The following is a 20,329-nucleotide window of genomic DNA, read 5'->3' on the forward strand; positions in this document are numbered from 1 at the left end:
GTGCAATGCTGGCGAGGGCCTTGGACTCAGTATACTGGCCAGACATCACTGTTGACATTGCAAGGATTAGAGACCAATGCTTACACTGCCACAAAATAGCCAAATCAAACCCCATGCAGCCCCCAGTTGAAATAGAGCCACCTGAGTTCCCGTTTCAACAGATTTGTGCTGACTATTTCACCTACAACAATACTGACTAGGTTGTGGTTGTAGACAGATACTCTCACTGGCCTATGGTGTACAGTCTGGTGCAGAGGGACTTGTTAAACGTCTTCGGGAGACATTTGTTACTTTTGGCATTCCGTAAGTGTTGACATCAGATGGTGGACCACAGTTCACTGCTGGTAAGATACAAGAGTTTCTACGGAACTGGGGTGTCCGACACAGGCTTTGCTCAGCTGCGAATCCACATGCAAATTCCAGGGCAGAACTTGCTGTGAAGACTGTTAAACGCATGCTTATGGATAACACATCGCCGACAGGGTCTTTAGACAATGATAAATTCCAGCGAGCTTTACTGGTCTACAGAAACTCGATTGACCCAGAAACAAAGGCATCACCAGCGCTCATTTTGTTTGGCCAACCCATTCGTGATCCAATTCCCATACTGATGGGACGTTATCAACCACACGAGACTTGGAAGGAGTTACTGTCTTATCGTGAGAGGGCATTGGCGAAGCGCCACTCCAGGGACCATGAAAAGTGGTCAGAACATACTAGGCGATTACCCCCACTGCAGATTGGAGACCATGAGTTTATTCAAAATCTTGTTGGAAACCAGCCCAGGCGATGGAAGCGCACAGGTGTAGTGATTGAGGTGCGGCAATTCCACCAATATGTGGTCAGAGTTGATGGAACAGGTAGGGTCACCCTACGTAACAGGCAGTACTTGAGAAAGTACTCCCCGTTCTCCAGTAATTCAACGGATCCCCTCATGAAAGCAGTTGAGTCATAGCATCCCAAGTCTTTAACTCATGAACATGCACAACACCCTCAGTTGCTACTAGCACCTACTGCTATGGAGGAAGCTACTCCTAATGCTACACAGGAACCGGCTTTGCCTCCACCACAACCAACCCTGGATCCAGCCGTCAAGACTGATACACCCCCACCAACCGAGGATGTACAACCCCAACCGTCTACTCCCATGAACAGGCACACTGGTGGGACAAAGATACCACGAGCGCTCGCTAGGTTGCTACCACACAATAACCCAGGAGAAAAAGGACTGTTACCACGGCGGCCTGGCCAAAAGTCTCATTTCAACGATGGCTGAAATAGCTGTGTGTGTTGACTTATAAACTGTTTAATGCCCTATAGTTATCATTTGTTGACTGTTTCCAGTTTGTGTGATGGGACTTTTTAGAGATGTGTTGAAATCAAAATCATCATGATCATTTTAGAGACATTTGTGTTTAATTTTTTATAATCATGATAATTGTTACACATATTAATTTTCAGGAATCAGTTTTTCACGTACCCTCAAAAACTTACCCCTATGAAGGGAGATAACTAAGTATTAATATGTAGGGGAGATAACTAAGTATTAATATGTGTGTCTTGTATACTTCCAGATCTTTGTGGACATCCTTTTCCACCTTCCACATTTAAATCTAGTCAATTTGTTTTACAGCATACCATACAAACTTTAAAGCTTGGGGAGGAAAGGATTCTTGTAATTTGTTACATTGTCTGATTTCTGTACAACTTTTAAATTTGTGTGATTTATGTAATTGAACTTGTTATCCCCACGCTTTTTGAAAAAAAGGTGGGGATATTGTGGTTATCTCCGCCGTCCGTCCGTCTGTCTGTCCGTCCGTCCTGGCCACTATCTCCTCCTACACTAAAAGCACTAGAACCTTATAACTTACACACATGGTAGCTATGAGCATATGTGCGACCCTGCACTATTTGGAATTTTGATCTGACCCCTGGGTCAAAAGTTATAGCGGTTGGGGTGGGGCCGCGTCAGAAGTTATCACTCATTTTTTTAGGTTATTTTACATTTACTTCTTTATTTCTACACCGATTCACTTCAAATTGATACTGAGCCTCTCTCATGACAATACGGTCAATCTCAACCATGCATGGCCCCATTCCCAACCCTGGGGCGCCCAGCCCACATAGGCCACACCCACCAAAAATTTCCATTTACTATAATTTTTTCATTTCTACACGGATTCACTTCAAATTGATACTGAACTTTTGTTATGACATTAGGGTCAATCTCAACTATGCATGGCCCCAATCCCAACCCTGGGGCGCCCGCCCACATAGGCCACACCCACCAAAAAATTCCATTTACTATAACTTTTTCATTTCTACACGGATATACTTCAAATTGATACTGAACTTCTCTTATGACATTAGGGTCAATCTCAACTATGCATGGCCCCATAACCAACCCTGGGGCCCCGCCCACATAGACCACACCCACCCAAAATTGCCTTTACTATAATTTCTTCATTTCTACACCGATTCACTTCAAATTGATATTGAACTTCTCTTATGACAATACAGTCAATCTCAACTATGCATGGCCCCATTACCAACCCTGGGGCGCCCCGCCCACATAGACCACACCCACCCAAAATTGCCTTTTACTATAATTTCTTCATTTCTACACCGATTCACTTCAAATTGATACTGAACCTCTCTTATGACAATACGGTCAATCTCAACTATGCATGGCCCCATTACCAACCCTGGGGCCCCGCCCACATAGACCACACCCGCCCAAAATTGCCTTTTACTATAATTTCTTCATTTCTACACCGATTCACTTCAAATTGATACTGAACTTCTCTTATGACAATACGGTCAATCTCAACTATGCATGGCACAATTACCAACCCTGGGGCGCCCTGCCCACATATGTCACACCCACCCAAAATTGCCTTTTACTATAACTTCTTCATTTCTACACCAATTCACTTCTAATTGATGATGAACTTCTCTTATGACAATACAGTCAATCTCAGCTATGCATGGCCCCATTACCAACCCTGGGGCACACCTAGGTCAAACATGCAGCGTGGGGATACGCGTCGGCCTCTGCCGCGCCATTTCTAGTTTTATAATGTTGTCATTATTGAAGTTATTCCATCCTTAAGACGATTAATAAATCCATAAAGATTATTTATTTGTCAGTTTTTTCTAATAAACATAAATCAAGCTCGCTTTGAGGCTTTGCCTTAGGCCATCCTTTAAAAATTCTTGTTTGGCATAACCCGACCCAGGTAAATTTGGGTGAGTAGGTAGGTAGGGATTTTTTATTTTTTTTTAAGTAATTTTTTTTTCTGACATTGAACTCCAACATATACCAAACTGAAAGGTAATTATCAAATAAAGCTCCAAGTCTTCTGCCTCATGAAAGGAAATTGGTAAAAATTTGTCTGCACCGTCCATATCACCGCACGTGTATTCTTAAGTCTATTTTTTTTATAAAGAACATCCAAAATATAATATAATCGACGAAAAATACTTAATCCGAAAACCACAGTCCGAAAAATTGTACGCATTTTCCACATGAAATCAAATGTGCATATCGTTTGACTACAGAAAATGAAAACAAGTAACCTAGCAACTACGTAATTAATATACTATTAGTATTTGGTTGACATATTACTTTACAATAGCATAGTTTGTGAGTAAAAAACAACAAAGTAACTATAACATTTTAATTTCAATCAAGAACAGAAAGGTGCAACATCTTCGACATGTAACTAATCAGGGATCAAGCAACTGGGCGATTTGGGCGATTATATCGCCGTGGCTTCCCTTTAATCGCCCGGATCAAAAGCATCAGCGATATCACTTCGCCCTAAAATCTGGCAATTATCATATCCGCAGCGCTATCTAAGTGGCTTCTGTTTATTACCATATACACGCCAAAGTCAATCAACTGACCGAATCGACGAAACTCCGCCCCCTGGCGTAGTAAATTACCTATTAAAAATTGATAAGCAACTGTTCACAGCACTCGTCATTCGGGTATTTGGCAGGAATCTCTTGACCAAGCAGAGTGAAATCACTGAAGCGTGTAAGTGTTACAAACGGTGTTTTTACTGCTATTGTCATGTTTTATGGGGGTTATTTTTGGATGAACGGCGCCTTTATGATAGTGAGCAATAAATAAAGTAACACTGTGACAAACTCTCACCACGATAAAAATTTATAATGATGATTAGGGCCCCTATTTCTTTACCATTAAATCAATAGTGACTGTCAATACCACGGGCCCGGCAAAAGCATTTAACAAAAACAATTTCTCCACAAAAACACATGAAATCTTGTTTCAACAGGAATTTGTGAGCATTTCTGTTTAATAGTTTCATTATTTTAATATTTTTGGAAAGGTTAAAATTTGATTAAGAAACCAACAATTTCGGAAATAAAAAGTATACCATTTACTCGTACTATATTTCGGATATGTTAAAAATTCGGACATTAAAAGATAGGGACATTAATGTGTTGGTTTGTTGTTGATAGTTTGTAAAATTATGTTTTATGATATTTCAGGCAACTAGAATGGATGGTGGCAATTATCGGGGCCTTTCTGTCAAGCAATATGCGTGAAAAACATTCATTTATTTGGGGCCTTTCTGTCAAGCAATATGCGTGAAAAACATTCATTTATTTGAGCCTAGAAATCCTCCACCAATTACAGAAAACGTTTTAACAACAGAAGCTGTCAAAGCTAATGTATATCATGTCCAAATGACCAAATATAACTGTTTAACAATTTGAAGTGAGATGCTTTATTTTCTGATGTTTTCTTTTTTCCCTTTCAAATGATGTAAATTGGTGTGATTATATGTTTAAAATTAAATAGTTAATTTTGAAACATTTATGCAGCATACTGTTACATTGATGTTAACATTATTATATTATTTTGGTAATCTGTGCTGTTTATCAAGATGAAAAAAGTTATTTATATACAAATAAAGCTTATTAAGACTTATGAAGGTATGGCTTATGAAGGTTATGAAGTTTTTTTATATGTATTACCATAATTTTTCAGGTGATAATACAGTCAATGACATTAATGTAATGTAGTAAGGTTTCTTTAAATGATCATCCTAAATTATTGTTCATATTAATAAGGTTGGAATAACAGACAGTTTTCACACTGCGAAAAAGTGGCAACAACTTTTTTTGGGACAGTGAAACCTCTGGGTCATGGTTCACAATGGTCCATTGGTGATCGCAAAAGATCCACTTCTCCCTAAAACTGCCTCACTTCTCCCTCTCCTGAGCTGAGGGAGAAGTGACTTCTCCCAAAAATTGGAGTCTAGCTTGATCCCTGCTAATTATTTAATTATCATCCTTTAATTCAGATTGATAGTCGGTAGAAAATTGTAAAGTGATCAGCTTTAAAATAATTTATTGAGTGTAACGCTTCTTTTCATTTGCTTATTTTTTATACGACTTTTGCCATTGGCCTTTGTATTGTAGGCAGACGACAATATCAACTGTGTATTCCATTATCTGCGCATGAATGACCCAATACTACCCGATAGCGAACTCAATGGTGATTGGCAAGCTTTCATATGCGCTTCAAAACATTCATGGAAACAAAGAGAAAAATAGTTAAAAAAAACACTCCGGATTAAAATGGCGGATGTTTTCAATGAAATTTAGAGATTTAAGCATATTAGCAAATTATATTTTTCTTGAGCCAAATTCGCTATACTTTCGCAAAGGCGTGTACACAACAGCGCGAGCCCTGTAATAGTGAGCATTTTATTCCAATAATAACACGTTCGCAATGCTCGCGCTGTCGTTCGCCATTTGCGAAAATATTCAGAATTTGTCTCAAGAAAAATCTAAATTGCGAAAATGCGAAAATCTAGTAAAATTTCGTTGAAAACATCCGCCATTTTAATCCGGACTGGTTTTCTATATTTGTCTCTTTGTTTCAATGAAAGTGTTCGCAATTCGAACAGTTAACGAAACCCGGTCTGTACCCGATCAGACATTGCTTGACCTTATTGTTATTGAAGTGCACATGGTAGCTGGCCAATTAGCATTGAGCTCACTTACACATGACATGACGTTGTCGAATAAAATGTGAGAACGGGTGTATCGGATAATATTGGGTCATTCATGTGCAGATGTTGTATAATTTGAATACACATTTAATATCGTCGTCTGCCTCCAAAATAGCGACCGGTCGGGAAGTCAAAGAGATAAGCAAATGAAACAAAACAAGACAATACCCGTCAATAAATATTTCTAAGCTGACCACTATTAATCTTTCTACCGAATATTTACCGTTCTGAATTAAAGAGTGATAATTAAATAATTAGTTATATGGCGATAATATTACACATCTCTGCCGATTGCCGAATTAAATTGAACGATATTTAATTACTTTTTTTACTCCCAAACTATCCTGAACGACAGCAGCGTATTTTAATTAATGGGATACGAGAAAAACAGGAGCGGTTTAATTGTATTTAAAGTCTAATTAATCGCATATGTCAAATAAATAGGCAACTCAAATAAATACCAGTACGCGTTTTGTTCATTGCTATTCTAATTTCTAGATATCCTTGAAAGAGCATTGAATTAAATGACACCAAACTAACACCTTATTGGCATTAAGGGTATCACGTTTAAACGTTTAAATGGTGGCGTTTTGTGTTTTGCTCAAAAACGTGTATAAAAACAGTAAACGTTTAAACGACAGTCAATATCAACAGAATCTATTTTAGCTCATTATGTTATGACTTTGCAAAGCTTATTAAAAGCTGCTGAAAAAGACTTGTATTTGTATCACATGAGCCAGATGGCCCTTATTCACAATGCCGTAAACATAACAATACACCATGGACCGACTAGACTTCTTGAATATTTAACGTGATTCGCATGAAGTGCTCGGGAAAATTTCCCGCTATTTGTTGCATAATCATGCCCTGAATCGTCTTGAACATTTGATGCGCCAGGGCTCGACATTAACGGTAGTCCGACTGTCCGGGACAACCAAATTTTTAGTCCGGACAAGTAAATATAGAATTTGCTAGTCCGACGAGACAAGCGGTCGTTATAATTTAATTACTTAAAAAAATGCCTTTAAATCTGTTATTTCTGTGGAGTTACCACAAAACTTTTTCGATTATATTATGTTAACATTTAAACGACAAAGCGCAAGGTATTCTGATAGTTCCATGCAATACTACACCGTACTGTTTACAAGGGAAGCAACCCTTAACATTTTTCTTTGCCAAGATAACAAGAATATTCTCCCTTGTAAAGAATATGCATTTTACAACACCGGTACACACCGATCTTACAGACAATTTACGAAGTGACGTCATCTCTATGTATAGAATGATTTTACATAACACAAGTTTTTGTCAGGTATTATGGCTTTGTATGTTTAAAAAACAATAATCTCGAGTTTTCCGTTATTCTAGTCAGTTCTTTTTGTATTGAAATTGCCTACTATTATGTTAACATGTATTTTGAATGATTACAGTCTTTATGATTTGAGCATTTTGTATTATTTCATTATTTTGCAAAGTACTGAGCAGATTAATATATCATGGTCAGGACAAGTTGCTTTTTGGTCAGAACAAGTGAAATTTTGGTCTACTTGACCGACCGGACAGGTGGCTTCAAAAGTTAATGTCGAGCCCTGCGCGCGTTGGCATGAAGTGCACGAGGAAATTTTCCCGCCGTTTCTTCATCAGCATTCATTTTTAATTTAATGAACAGATACTCATTTTAATGTACATCTTGTTAAGTAAAACAATAAAAAAATTAAACCAGTTTACTCTTATTGAAGAAATGTGGGTTCGATAATAATTTGTCTTTGTTACAAAATACTACGGCATGTAAGTACAAAAAGTGTAACCCAAAGGTTTGACAATGACAAGAACAGTTGGTTTTAATATGACATCATTGTGCGAATGGGATATGCACTGAATATAACTTCTGGAAATAATTACTACTTTCAGTTTTGAAATGCGATGGCACTGATGCTTTTTAAACGGTCATAGGTATACCGTTTAAACGGTAACGTTTCATTTATTTCATTTCGTTTAAACGTTTAGAAAAATCTGTAAACGTGATACCCGTAATTGACATAATGAAATCAAGTATTTGTCCGAAAACTAAGAATCCGAACTACTACAATTATTTTCAAACCTACCTATGTACACACTTATGTAGTTGTTTCTCAGTTCACAAGGCACAAACAAATATTTCGTTGATTTAAAAGACGGCATTTCTTTTAATCATCAACAGCAATTCTCATAAACTATATATAATTTAAAAATTAACGTTCACCGGCATGTCATCTTGGTTTTCGATGTAAATATTTTTGTTCGTAAATTCCGCGTTTGCAGAAAGAGCGAATGTCGTTCGCAACAACTAAGCAAAAAAAGGATTACTTCCCGTAGATATAAATTTGTCATAAACGATTCGATTTTTAAAGTGTTTTAAACATTTTCCTGGTCATGGCTCATACAACTTCCCGAGAAGATCGCAGTGGGACAGACGGGCCATTGAAAAGAAGAAAGAGTGAAGGACCAATTCCACAATTGTATAAAATATTTCACGGAGAGGTAGATCTAACCTTTTCACTGTAATTAATCATACAGTTAGGCTAAAAAAAACATGTTCGTTTCAGGTTACGGGCTCAATAAATATTTTAAATGAGGGTCGGTAGGTCGGGAAATTTTATTAATTTTTCACGGTAGGATCTGATATTAAAGGGGCCGTCCAACAGATAAAGCGTCATATCGACGTGAAACGATATTTTGGGAAACTACGAGGATTGTTTATATAGCTATAAAATACATCCGCTCTCAACAAGAGCGTGGATGGTTGAGTGGTCTAGGCGGGAGGCTTTTTACTCCAGGAATCCAGGGGTCAGTGGTTCAAGCCCTGTTGAGGGTTACTTTTTTTCCCCTTTTTTAAATTGTATTCTTGTTTTTTATTGAAGATTTTTAGTTCAAATGTTTAAATTTATCAATATAAAGCATTTAATGACAAGCTTTAATACATGCCAAAATCTGTTGGACGGCCCCTTTAACTGGCGGCAACAGTGTGAATCAGATGTTCGTCAATAACCCCATGTCAATATCAATCAATAATTTCAGGGGTTTATTGCAGTTTTATGGCTTTGTTTTACTTCTTCTACTTCGCACTTCCTACTGTCAATTACTGACTATTACTGGAAGGCCTATTATCAGCAGATATCGACATGGTCCTCATCCACTACACCACCGCGACCTTTTTTTTTACCTATGTATCATATTAATTGGTCCGTACAGTGTACTTCTCCGCAATAAAATGTACTTCTCCTCAATAAAACCATGACAAGTTACGTAAGAGACTGATGACCCAAACCAAAATCGCAAGCTTTTTTAACGCAAGCTTAGAATTGGAACCTCGCAGCAAGCTTGCGCGAGCTTGCGCAAGCTTGCTTATGATTTTTATTTGCAAGCTTGCGCAAGCTTGCCACAAGCTTGCGCAAGCTTGCAGATTCCATAGAATATTACTTTTAACTTTGTGTAAAACCTTCCAATCTGAAAAAAAGTAAAGAGTACAAATGAACAATTTATATTTACAATTTATATATAATAGTATATACATATCTACATAATTGACACATTTGAACATTTCAACAAGTTAGTGCCCTTCTAGCATTTGCACATTCACTGTTATATTACATCAATGATGTCATTGAAAGCTGAATCGGACAGCTGTCTTTTTAAAATGCATTAAACACAAAATGTTTCACAGCCTGTGTGGCATCACTAGGCAAACATGTTGTTGATATTAAAGTATTATTGGCCTTCCTTGACCCTTTGGCGCTGGACTATGCAAGTTGTTCCCTGCTGAAAAGGGCAACCAGCAGAGCAATTGTCAACTTTTGTTGATTATTGGCTCCAGCATCCCGATCTTGTGAAAGTTGCCCCTTAGTAATGTACACCTTGTACTCTGGATGAAGGGGATCCCTTTTAACACCGGAGCTCTGCAAAAAACAAAACAATAGCACTGAAATTTATATCAATTTTTATGCCCCCTTCTTGAAAGAAGAGGGGGTATATTGTTTTTGGCCTGTCTGTCTGTCACTCTGTCTGTACAAAACTTTAACCTTGGTTTAAGTTTGGTCATAACTTTTGCAATATTGAACATAGCAACTTCATTTTTGGCATGCATGTGCATCTCATGGAGCTGCACATTTTAAGTGGTGAAAGGTCAAGGTCATCCTTCAAGGTCAAAGATATGGGTCAAAATCGCTCAAAAGGGGGCATTGTGTTTCTGACAAACACATCTCTTGTTTCATTTTTATATCATTATATATTTCAATATGTGACTGCAACCATAATTAGCAGGAAGCAATTTCTTGAGTTAAAATAATAAAAGAATATTATATATTTAATTGAAATGCTTCATAATGATGCCCTGAGCAATCTGCTATTCTGCCACTGGGACACAGTACATAAATATAATTCAAATTATATGATTCAATAATCTAATTTATAAAAAAAAATGCAGAATTAAAAATACAAACCTTTTATGCTGTCTGCAGTATTCCAAAACACAGGAAATTGGTGAAGTATCCTCAGAGGCCAAATCACAGTAACCAGCCACTTTGAACCTCTTTTGCAAGAAACTTATTGTTCATTTCCATACTGTATTAATTACACATTGTTTTTCACACAATACTCCCTTTCTGTCTAAATTGTAAGACATTTTTTTACACTACAATTTTAAGTCCTTATGTTGCTTAGAATTAGAATTTTACCCACAATTTAGGTCAGTCAGTTGCTTAACCGCTCTTGTATTTGATTCAAATAAACAACTTCCTGTGAATTAATTATCCAATCCAAAGCCTGAAAGCAGATGGTTTATAAACAGGTACTAGTTTGTCTGAGGGCTCAGCATGCCAGGGAATATTGGGGTTGCACAAGTCCAGGTCAGCTGGTGGTCAGTGGTTATCAGATTAAACAAGGCTTATTTATTTACCATTTCATGGAGTTTGAGACTGGGAAAATGTGTTTGAGAAATTTAAACTATTATAGTTAAATATGCAGATAAACTTGATTCATTTTGATGACATAAAATTAAAATCGTGTTTTGTTATTAAGGAAACATTTAAAATGATGAAAACAACCAAATCTTGTAATTTATAAAACCTTAATGAAATAATAATTTAAAAAGAGCAAAATTAGTCAAAATAAGATAAATTAAAAGTGAATTGAAATAACAGCATTATCATTTTTTTTACATATATTTTAATTTGTGTTGCATAATATATGGTGGTTATTATTAAATATGAAAACATAGCCTTTAACGTAAGTCCTATTTTCAACTTCACCAGATGATGTTGACCTATTTATTGATTTACACGGCAGAGAAACACTGGCCAAGCCTTTGCGAAGAGGGCACTTGGAAATCTTATCATAGAATGCCTATTCATTTCGAAGAAATTTGTCGCCAATGTTTCAGGCGGCTTTTTCTCGAATAAGCCAGGGGATTGTTTGATTTTATTCATTGGAGATACTGGCTGGAAATTATTATAAATTCTATTGGCTTCTCATGAGAAGGTCATAAAAGGCCAAATGTGACGTTAAACGGCAACGCCGAAAAAAATGTTTACCTGATTATTTAGATTCTGTGTTTCATGCCATTAAATTTGAATCCCAATATGCTTGGAAAGAAATCAGCTACATTGAAATAATTATTTTTGTATTTTTTTTAAATATTTTTGTACTTAGAAACTTTTACTCATTTTCAGCTAGCTGACATGCACTATACTTTGAAATTTTCAGAGTCCAACAGTAACTTAAAAGCTTGCGCAAGCTTGCGCCCAAAAAAGCTTGCGCAAGCATGCGCAAGCTTGCACAAGCTTGCAGAATTTTGTATTAAAATACTTGCAAGCTGCCGCAAGCTTGCCGCAAGCTTGTACCAATGATAATTTAGCTTCGCAAGCTTGCCGCAAGCTTGCTGCGAGCTTGCCGCAAGCTTGCCGCAAGCATTCATTTTGGTTTGGGGATAGCCAACAGGTGTTATCCTCCTGTAAATTGTGCTTTTTATTATCAAAGATCAGATCAATATTTTTCCGATCTCTTACATATTTGGCATGTAGGTACCTTTTATGAACCTCTACCTTTTGATGAGGTTTGAGTTCACTGGGGTCAAGGTCACCGAGGCTAAAAATATATTTTTCCGTGACAATTTTGTTACAGTTTCTCATAGCGCCTTCAATATTTTACAGATCTCTTACATATTTGGCATGTAGGTAACTTGCATGGACCTCTACCTTTTGATGAGGTTTGAGGTCACTGGGGTCAAGGTCACTGGGGCTAATAATAGATTTTTTACGGTGGTTATTAACACGTAGATTGACAAAGCGCATCATCTGGGAGCATCTATCAGTTTCACTGATATTCTTGTTTAAATGAGCCCCTTAAAGTTTCAAACATATCTACTCGTGTATTTCCTGTCATATGCCCCTAATTAAGCCATAAACAGCTGTTGTTTTGTGTGATTTAGCCCCCAGGCATGTGTACAGATGATCTAACATTCGCCAGCTAAACTGCACGCTTCATTAACTGTAAATAATTCACTGCGCTATTTGATTGGCTGAAAGAGATAGATTCAAGTAATGAAATCCATCGATACATTTAGCTATAGGTGAAAGGCAATTAAATTGTTTTGTTTTTTAACAAATTGGGCTAACTGCTTTTATGTTCATCTTTAGTTATTGAAATTAAAAAGGACTCAAAAATGAAGAATTACTTTGCGAGTATGAAACTAAATCATTTTCAAATGAAACGCCAACAGGCAACACTTGAGTCCATTTGGAACAAGAAACAAAAAATAATGAACCGATTGAATATGCAGGGGTTTTTCAGCACTGTCTGCGCCTACGGAAAACGGAGGCACTCCCAAAGCAAACGGACCCGATCCCAAACCGAAATTATAAAAAAAATCCCAATTTCGAAAAAAAAAAAATAATAAAAAAATTGACTAACCAGTGTTTGTTTTGGTCAAAAATATCTGCTTTAAGGTTTTGACTGTTCAGTTCTTATCTCAGAGTGTAACTGTAACTGAAAAACAAAACTGCAGTACTTGAATAAATGTTGAACATGCCCAATATTGCATCTGTTTATATAAAGAAGACAAAATAACAAATAAAAACAAATTTATTTGTTAAACCACTGAATTATTTAAGCATGATAAATTCACAATTTTTTCCCAAATGATCCGTTTCATCAAAGCAAAAATTCCAAAAATGGCCAATTTTGTCAATAAAAAATTCCCAATTTGGTCAGACTCCTTTTCTCAAAATAGGTTGAAAAACCCCTGATATGAGTCTGTTACTGCTATCAGGTACTTTCCAAAAAAAATGATTGTGTTCAAATTGTACTTTTTAATTTCATGAAAAGAAAATTTATTGAAAACTTTGAAGTCATTAATTATCTTTGATTACTTTATCTATTCATAGCAACATGGACATTAACATTTGCAATGTTTTACGTGAGACATATATACTTTTATTCCTCCATATACAAGATACGAAGATCAAAACACAATATAACTATATATAAACAATGGTTAGATAAATACAAACATAAAAGATATATATGGATGTTAATATCAACATCAGCAAAAGAAGAGAACATAATAAACAATATTATTTAGTAAAACTGTGTTTTGTTACGTAGAAGAGTCTCCAAGTTGTCCCATCTAGGAGGCACACGCGAAATTTTAGACAGGGAGCTAGGAGTACTGTGATATCACGATCATTATATAAAGTTAGATATGTCTCCAGGATATCTGTAGCCTAGCACCGAAACACGAAATTGCTAGACAGACGATTCCTGGCTGAAAAAAAAACTTTTTAAGTGTACTGTATATACTATATATAAGTTAATGTAATCGCAATGTAATCATTTAGTGAGTCCCCTACTGTAAAAACATTTTGCAGACTAGTGATGAAAGTTTTGTATGATTGAGGTTGTCATAGTTTATATTAAGAAACATCCGGAGTATATAATTGCACTGCTCAGAAAGACTAGAGCGACACATCTGGTTAAAAGCACTAAGTCTGTTTGTGTCTATTATGGTATTCCATAACTGTTCACGAGTGTTAGAATTCATATTACAGAGCAGAATACGATGGTGCACTATATTCAAATTCACTCCATTACAAAGTGCACATGTAGTTATATATGCGGGCATAGCAAGTCACCCAATTACTCGCATTGCCTTACGGAAGCATCCTAGGCGGATGGATCTTCATGACATCATGACTGAGTTGTAGATTGTAACCAGTGATAGTACAGAGAGATATATGAATTATCTAAGTGATCATTTCTGAGAAAGTATAAATATCATAACATTAGGTGAATACTTGTAAGATTAACATGCGTGTGCATAGATTTTCTTGTATGGTTTTTGTTACAAAATGACATAAACTTTGTTAGAACTCGAAATAAAGAGTGCTGCTTAAAATGTTTTTAACCACAAGACTCAATAAGGTATATATAATATGATTACAACCAAGTTTGATAAATATCCACCCATCCAACAGGGTGACCTAGTAGGATATCCAACAAGGTTAAATAGGAGGTCCACCCATCTAACTAACACTGTTAAAAAATGTCTGGTCATAAAGATTATGTCTCCCACCACTTTTGTGGTTTGAGAGACTTTTGATTTACCCCTGTGTGTCTGTCACACTTGATGTCTGAACTCATGTTCTTGTTTGTTTTACTCGCACTTTTATCATGCACAATGCTGATTCGATAGCAGGAAATTGCATCATTTCAAGGTTCCATTTCAAAAAAAAAGTCGACAACAGGAGGGGACACCCATCCCGCACCCTCCCCAGTAAAGTCCCCCCTCTGAAAAACTTCTAGATACGCCTCTGGATCTATTAATACACATTTGTAATGTATATTAATAGATCTTTGTTTTCATGCATAATATTATCAAAAAAACTATTTCGACACGTAAAGCATTTTAACAAATCAATATTTAACTCATAACAAATATAACACAAGTATAAATGTTCTGTTAAATTCCCAAATGAGAATAATAATTTGTAATCCGAAACACACTTATGATTTTTAGCTCGGTGTTTTCAGAGAAAACCCGAGGTATTGTCATAGCCAGCTCGTCGTGTCGTCCGCCGTCCGTGTCGTGCTAAAACCTTAACATTTTGTTAAGGTTTTCAAGATTGGCTCTAAACTCAAATTCCTTCTATCTACAACTTTGAAACTTCATATGTAGATGCACCTTGATGAGTTCTACACACCACACCCATTTTTGGGTCACTTGGTCAAAGGTCAAAAAAATTTTTTTTTAAATTCTGACAAGCTTTCATTTATTCAAAACTGCACCCATAGCCGAGCCTGGCACCCGTTATGCGGTGCTCTTGTTTAATGTTAACACAACGCTTTATACAAATGCTTCCAATATAGTCATCATGTATATTTCCTACTGAAAACACAAATAGCACATCTACTGACCTATTGTGTAGACTGCTGTCTACGGTGTTTGGACAAAAAAGATTTACATGTGTGAATGCAACTCTGCCAATTTGGTCCATAATTACTGGTAATACATTGTTTTGAATGTCATTATTCCTAGTTTAACAAACATCAGAAAACGTTTGGACTGACAAATATGTACTGCGTAGGGAAATTTTACATAAACATTTTTACTGGCTTAGGTCATTTTAGCTTAGATCTTTTTTAAAGGGAGATTATACAATATTGTCAAATATTTATGAATTTATATAAAATGAGTAAAAAAGTTATAAAACATATATTTCAATATAAATTAAATTTAAAAAGAACATGTGTTGCAAAATGCGAAATAAGCCAGATATTTAATTTTGAAATAAAAAAATGTCTGTACAGTCAAATTAGCCAGCATGTGTATCATGCATGTATGATGTGAATCTAAATTGAGCAGTGCTCCAGCTAGGATTTGAAAAGGTCAGGGGGGGCTTTTTTGTCAAAAGGGCACTTTTGACGCGCAGTATTTTGTAAAAAGGGCACTTTTGAGTGCGCGGGTGTTTCTGGAATGCTTCCTGTTGCATGTTAATTTATATGTTATTAATCATTGTTTGAATATATTATTCCTATTATTATTAAACCATTTAAATATAATGAGGGATGAATAAAATACAATGTAATAAGACATTTATTTATTATCATATGTAAAAAAAAAATTTATGCCCCTGGATCGATAGATAGGGGGTATATTGTTTTTGTCCTGTCTGTCTGTCTGTCTGTCTGTCTGTCTGTCTGTCTGTCTGTCTGTCTGTCTGTCTGTCTGTCTGTCTGTCTGTCTGTCTGTCTGTCTGTCTGTCTGTCTGTCTGCCTGCCTGCCTGCCTGCCTGCCTGCCTGCCTGCCTGCCTGCCTGCCTGCCTGCCTGCCTGCCTGCCTGCCTGCCTGCCTGCCTGCCTGCCTGCCTGCCTGCCTGCCTGCCTGCCTGTCTGCCTGTCCTAAAACTTTAACCTTGGTTCACGTTTGATAACTTTTGCAATATTGAACATAGCAAGTGTATCTCATGGAGCTGCTAATTTTGAGTGGTGAAAACACAAGGTCAAGGTCATCCTTCAAGGTCAAATATCATTGTATTTTTCTTTCCTAAAAACTTTAACCTTCGTTAAAGTTTTATCATAACTTTTTAGCTCACCTGAGCACAACGTGCTCATGGTGAGCTTTTGTGATCGCCTGTTGTCCGTCGTGCGTCGTGCGCCGTCAACATTTGCCTTGTTAACTCTCTAGAGGCCACATTTATTGTCTAATCTTCATGAAATTTGGTCAGAAGATTGGTCTCAATTATATCTTGGATGAGTTCGAAAATGGTCACGTTTGCTTCAAAAACATGGCTGTCAAGGGGCGTGGCATTTTTCCATATATTGCTATATATGGCTATAGAAAAATCTTGTTAACACTCTAGAGACCACATTTATTGCCCAATCTAAATGAAACTTGGTCAGAAGATTTATCCCAATAACATCTTGGACGAGTTCGGAAATGATGCCAGTTGGTTGAAAAACATGGTCGCCATGGGGCGGGGCATTTTTCCTTGTATGGCTTTAGTAAAACCTTGTTAACACTCTAGAGGCCACATTAATTTTTCGATCTTCATGAAACTTGCTCAGATGATTTGTCCCAATGATATCTTGGATGAGTTTAAAAATGGTAACCTTTGCTTGAAAAACATGGCTGCACAGGGGCGGGGCATTTTTCCTTACATGGCTATAGTAAAATCTTGTTAACACTCTAGAGGCCACATTTAATGTCCAATCTTCATGAAACTTGGTCAGAACATTCATTCCAATGATATCTTGGACGAGTTCGAAAATGATGCCGGTTGGTTGAAAATCATGGCCGCCAGGGACCGGGGCATTTTTCTTTATATGCCTATAGAAAATTGTCCAATATTCATGAAACTTGGTCAGAAGATGCATCACACTAATATCTTGGACGAGTTCAAAAATGATGCCCTTTGATTGAAAAATATGGCCGCCAGGGGGCGGGGCATGTTTCCTTATATGGCTATAGTATAAAACCTTGTTAACACTCTAGAGGCCACATTTATTTTCCGATCTTCATGAAACTTGGTCATAAGATTTGTCCCAATGATAGCTTGGATGAGTTCGAAAATGGTTTTGGTTTCTTTAAAAACATGGCCACCAGGGGGCGGGGCATTTTTCCTTATATGGCTATATATGGCTTTTGTAAAACCTTGTTAACACTCTAGAGGCCACATTAATTGTCCAATCTTCATGAAATATGGCCAGAAGATTTGTCCCAATGATATCTTGGATGAGTTCGAAAATGGTTAGGTTTGCTTGAAAAACATGGCTGCCAACGGGCAGGGCATTTTTAACCAGGTTTTTCGAAGAAAAAAACTGGTTATTAGATTGGCGAATGTCGGTGGGTGGGCTGGCGGGTGGGCTGGCGGGCGGAACAAGCTTGTCTGGGCCATAACTCTGTCGTTCATTGTCAGATTTTAAAATCATTTAACACATTTGTTTTCCATCATTAGACGGTGTGTGGCACGAAAGAATTACGTCGATATCTCCAAGGTCAAGGTCACAATTTGAGTAGGAAGGTCAAAAATGGCCATAAATGAGCTTGTCCGGGACATAACTTTGTTGTTAATTATCAGATTTAAAAATCATTAGGCACATTTGTTCACCATCATTAGACGGTGTGTCGCGTGAAAGAATTTTGTTGATATCTCCAAGGTCAAGGTCACAATTTGAGTTTGAAGGTCAAAAATGGCCATAAATGAGCTTGTCCGGGCCATTACTTTGTGATTCATTGTGAGATTTTAAAATCATTTGGCACATTTGTTCACCATGATTAGACGGTGTGTTGCGCGAAAGAATTACGTCGATATCTCCAAGGTCAAGGTCACAATTTGAGTTCGAAGGTCAAAAATGGCCATAAATGTGCTTGTCTGGGCCATTACTATGTCATTCATTGGGACATTTTAAAATCATTTGGCACATTTGTTCGACATTATTGGACGGTGTGTCGCACGAAAGAATAACATCAATATCTCCAAGGTCAAGGTCGCCACAACTAAAAATAGATTGATTTTGAAACAACTGTGTAACTATGAACAATCAGTAACAATTCACATTTTGATTTTGAGTTATCTCTCTTTATCAGACTTTTTTTATGCCCCCCTTTGAAGAAGAGGGGGTATATTGTTTTGCACATGTCGGTCCGTCCACCAGATGGTTTCCGGATGATAACTAAAGAACGCTTAGGCCTAGGAACATGAAACTTCATAGGTACATTGATCATGACTGGCAGATGACCCATATTGATTTTCAGGTCACTAGGTCAAAGGTCAAGGGCACAGTGACTTGAAATAGTAAAATGGTTTCCGGGTGATAACTCAAGAACTCTTTTGCCTAGGATCATGAAACTTCATAGGTATATTGATCATGACTGGCAGATGACCCCTATATATTTTCAGGTCACTAGGTCAAAGGTCAAGGTCACAGTGACTCGAAACAGTAAAATGGTTTCCGGATGATAACTCAAGAATGCTTACACCTAGGATCATGAAACTTCCTAGGTACATTGATCATGACTGGCAGATGACCCCTATTGATTTTCAGGTCACTAGGTCAAAGGTCAAGGTCACAGTGACTCGAAACAGTAAAATGGTTTCTGGACGATAACTCAAGAATGCTTATGTCTAGGATCATGAAACTTCCTAGGTACATTGATCATGACTGGCAGATGACCCGTATAAATTTGCAGGTCACGAGATCAAAGGTCAAGGTCACAGTGACTTGAAACAGTAAAATGGTTTCCGGATGATAACTTAAGAATAATTAGGCCAAGGATCATGAAACTTCATAGATACATTGATCATGACTGGCAGATGACCCCCATTGATTTTCAGGTCACTAGGTCAAAGGCCAAGATCACAGTGACAAAAAACGTATTCACACAATCGATTCCACTATAACTGACAGCCCATATGGGGGGCATGCTTGTTTTACAAACAGCCCTTGTTTTCTAATTGAAACCAAGGTCAATTTTACACAAGGGGGTTAACAATACACATTTTGAATTGTCTCCCTTTATCAGACTTTTTTTCAACTGAAAACCTGGTTTTGTGACAATTTTGTCCCTTGTTCCTTATATGGCTATATATGGCTATAGTAAAATCTTGTTAACACTCTAGAGACCACATTTATAGTCCGATCTTCATGAAACTCGTTCAGAAGATTCATCCAAATAATATCTTGGACATGTTCAAAAAAGATGCCGGATGATTGAAAAACATGGCCACCACGGGGGCGGGGCATTTTTCCTTATATGGCTGTAGTAAAACCTTGTTAACACTCTAGAGGTCACATAGAGGTCACATTTATTTTCCGATCATCATGAAAATTGGTCAGAAGATTTGTGTCAATGATATCTTGGATGAGTTCAAAAATGGTTTTGGTTGCTTTAAAAACATAGCCACCAGGGGCGGGGCATTTTTCCTTATATGGCTATAGTAAAACCTTGTTAACACTCTAGAGGCCACATTTATTGTCCAATCTTCATGAAACTTGGTAAGAAGATTTGTCCCAATAATATCTTGTTATCTCAGGTGAGCGACTTTGGGCCTTTCAGGCCCTCTTGTTTAATATAGAACACAGCAACTTCATATTTGGTATGCATGTGTATCTCGTGGAGCTGCACATTTTGAGTGGTGAAAGATCAAGGTCATCCTTCAAAGTCAAAGGTCAAAAATTAAAAATAAATAATTTGCATTTCTCCATTCAATCTCTAACTTACATGTACTTCTCGTGGAGCTGCA

At 37.1% G+C, this 20,329-nt stretch overlaps 2 protein-coding genes across 2 annotated transcripts in view; one reads left to right on the forward strand and one right to left on the reverse strand.

The window, feature by feature from the left end:
* LOC127842559 (thyroid adenoma-associated protein homolog) overlaps positions 1–8,344 on the reverse strand; it is an 82,456-nt gene extending 74,112 nt beyond the window's left edge. Inside the window, exon 1 of the mRNA XM_052372122.1 lies at positions 8,159–8,344. Coding sequence (XP_052228082.1) covers positions 8,159–8,234 — 76 coding nt within the window. The 5' untranslated portion in view covers positions 8,235–8,344. The remainder of the gene's footprint in view (positions 1–8,158) is intronic.
* A 31-nt stretch (positions 8,345–8,375) lies between these two features.
* Positions 8,376–20,329, forward strand: part of LOC127842664 (zinc finger CCHC domain-containing protein 17-like) — a 34,995-nt gene continuing 23,041 nt past the window's right edge. Inside the window, exon 1 of the mRNA XM_052372293.1 lies at positions 8,376–8,573. Coding sequence (XP_052228253.1) covers positions 8,466–8,573 — 108 coding nt within the window. The 5' untranslated portion in view covers positions 8,376–8,465. The remainder of the gene's footprint in view (positions 8,574–20,329) is intronic.

This window comes from Dreissena polymorpha, chromosome 1 (assembly GCF_020536995.1).
Source record: "Dreissena polymorpha isolate Duluth1 chromosome 1, UMN_Dpol_1.0, whole genome shotgun sequence".
In the NCBI taxonomy this organism is placed as follows: domain Eukaryota; kingdom Metazoa; phylum Mollusca; class Bivalvia; order Myida; family Dreissenidae; genus Dreissena; species Dreissena polymorpha.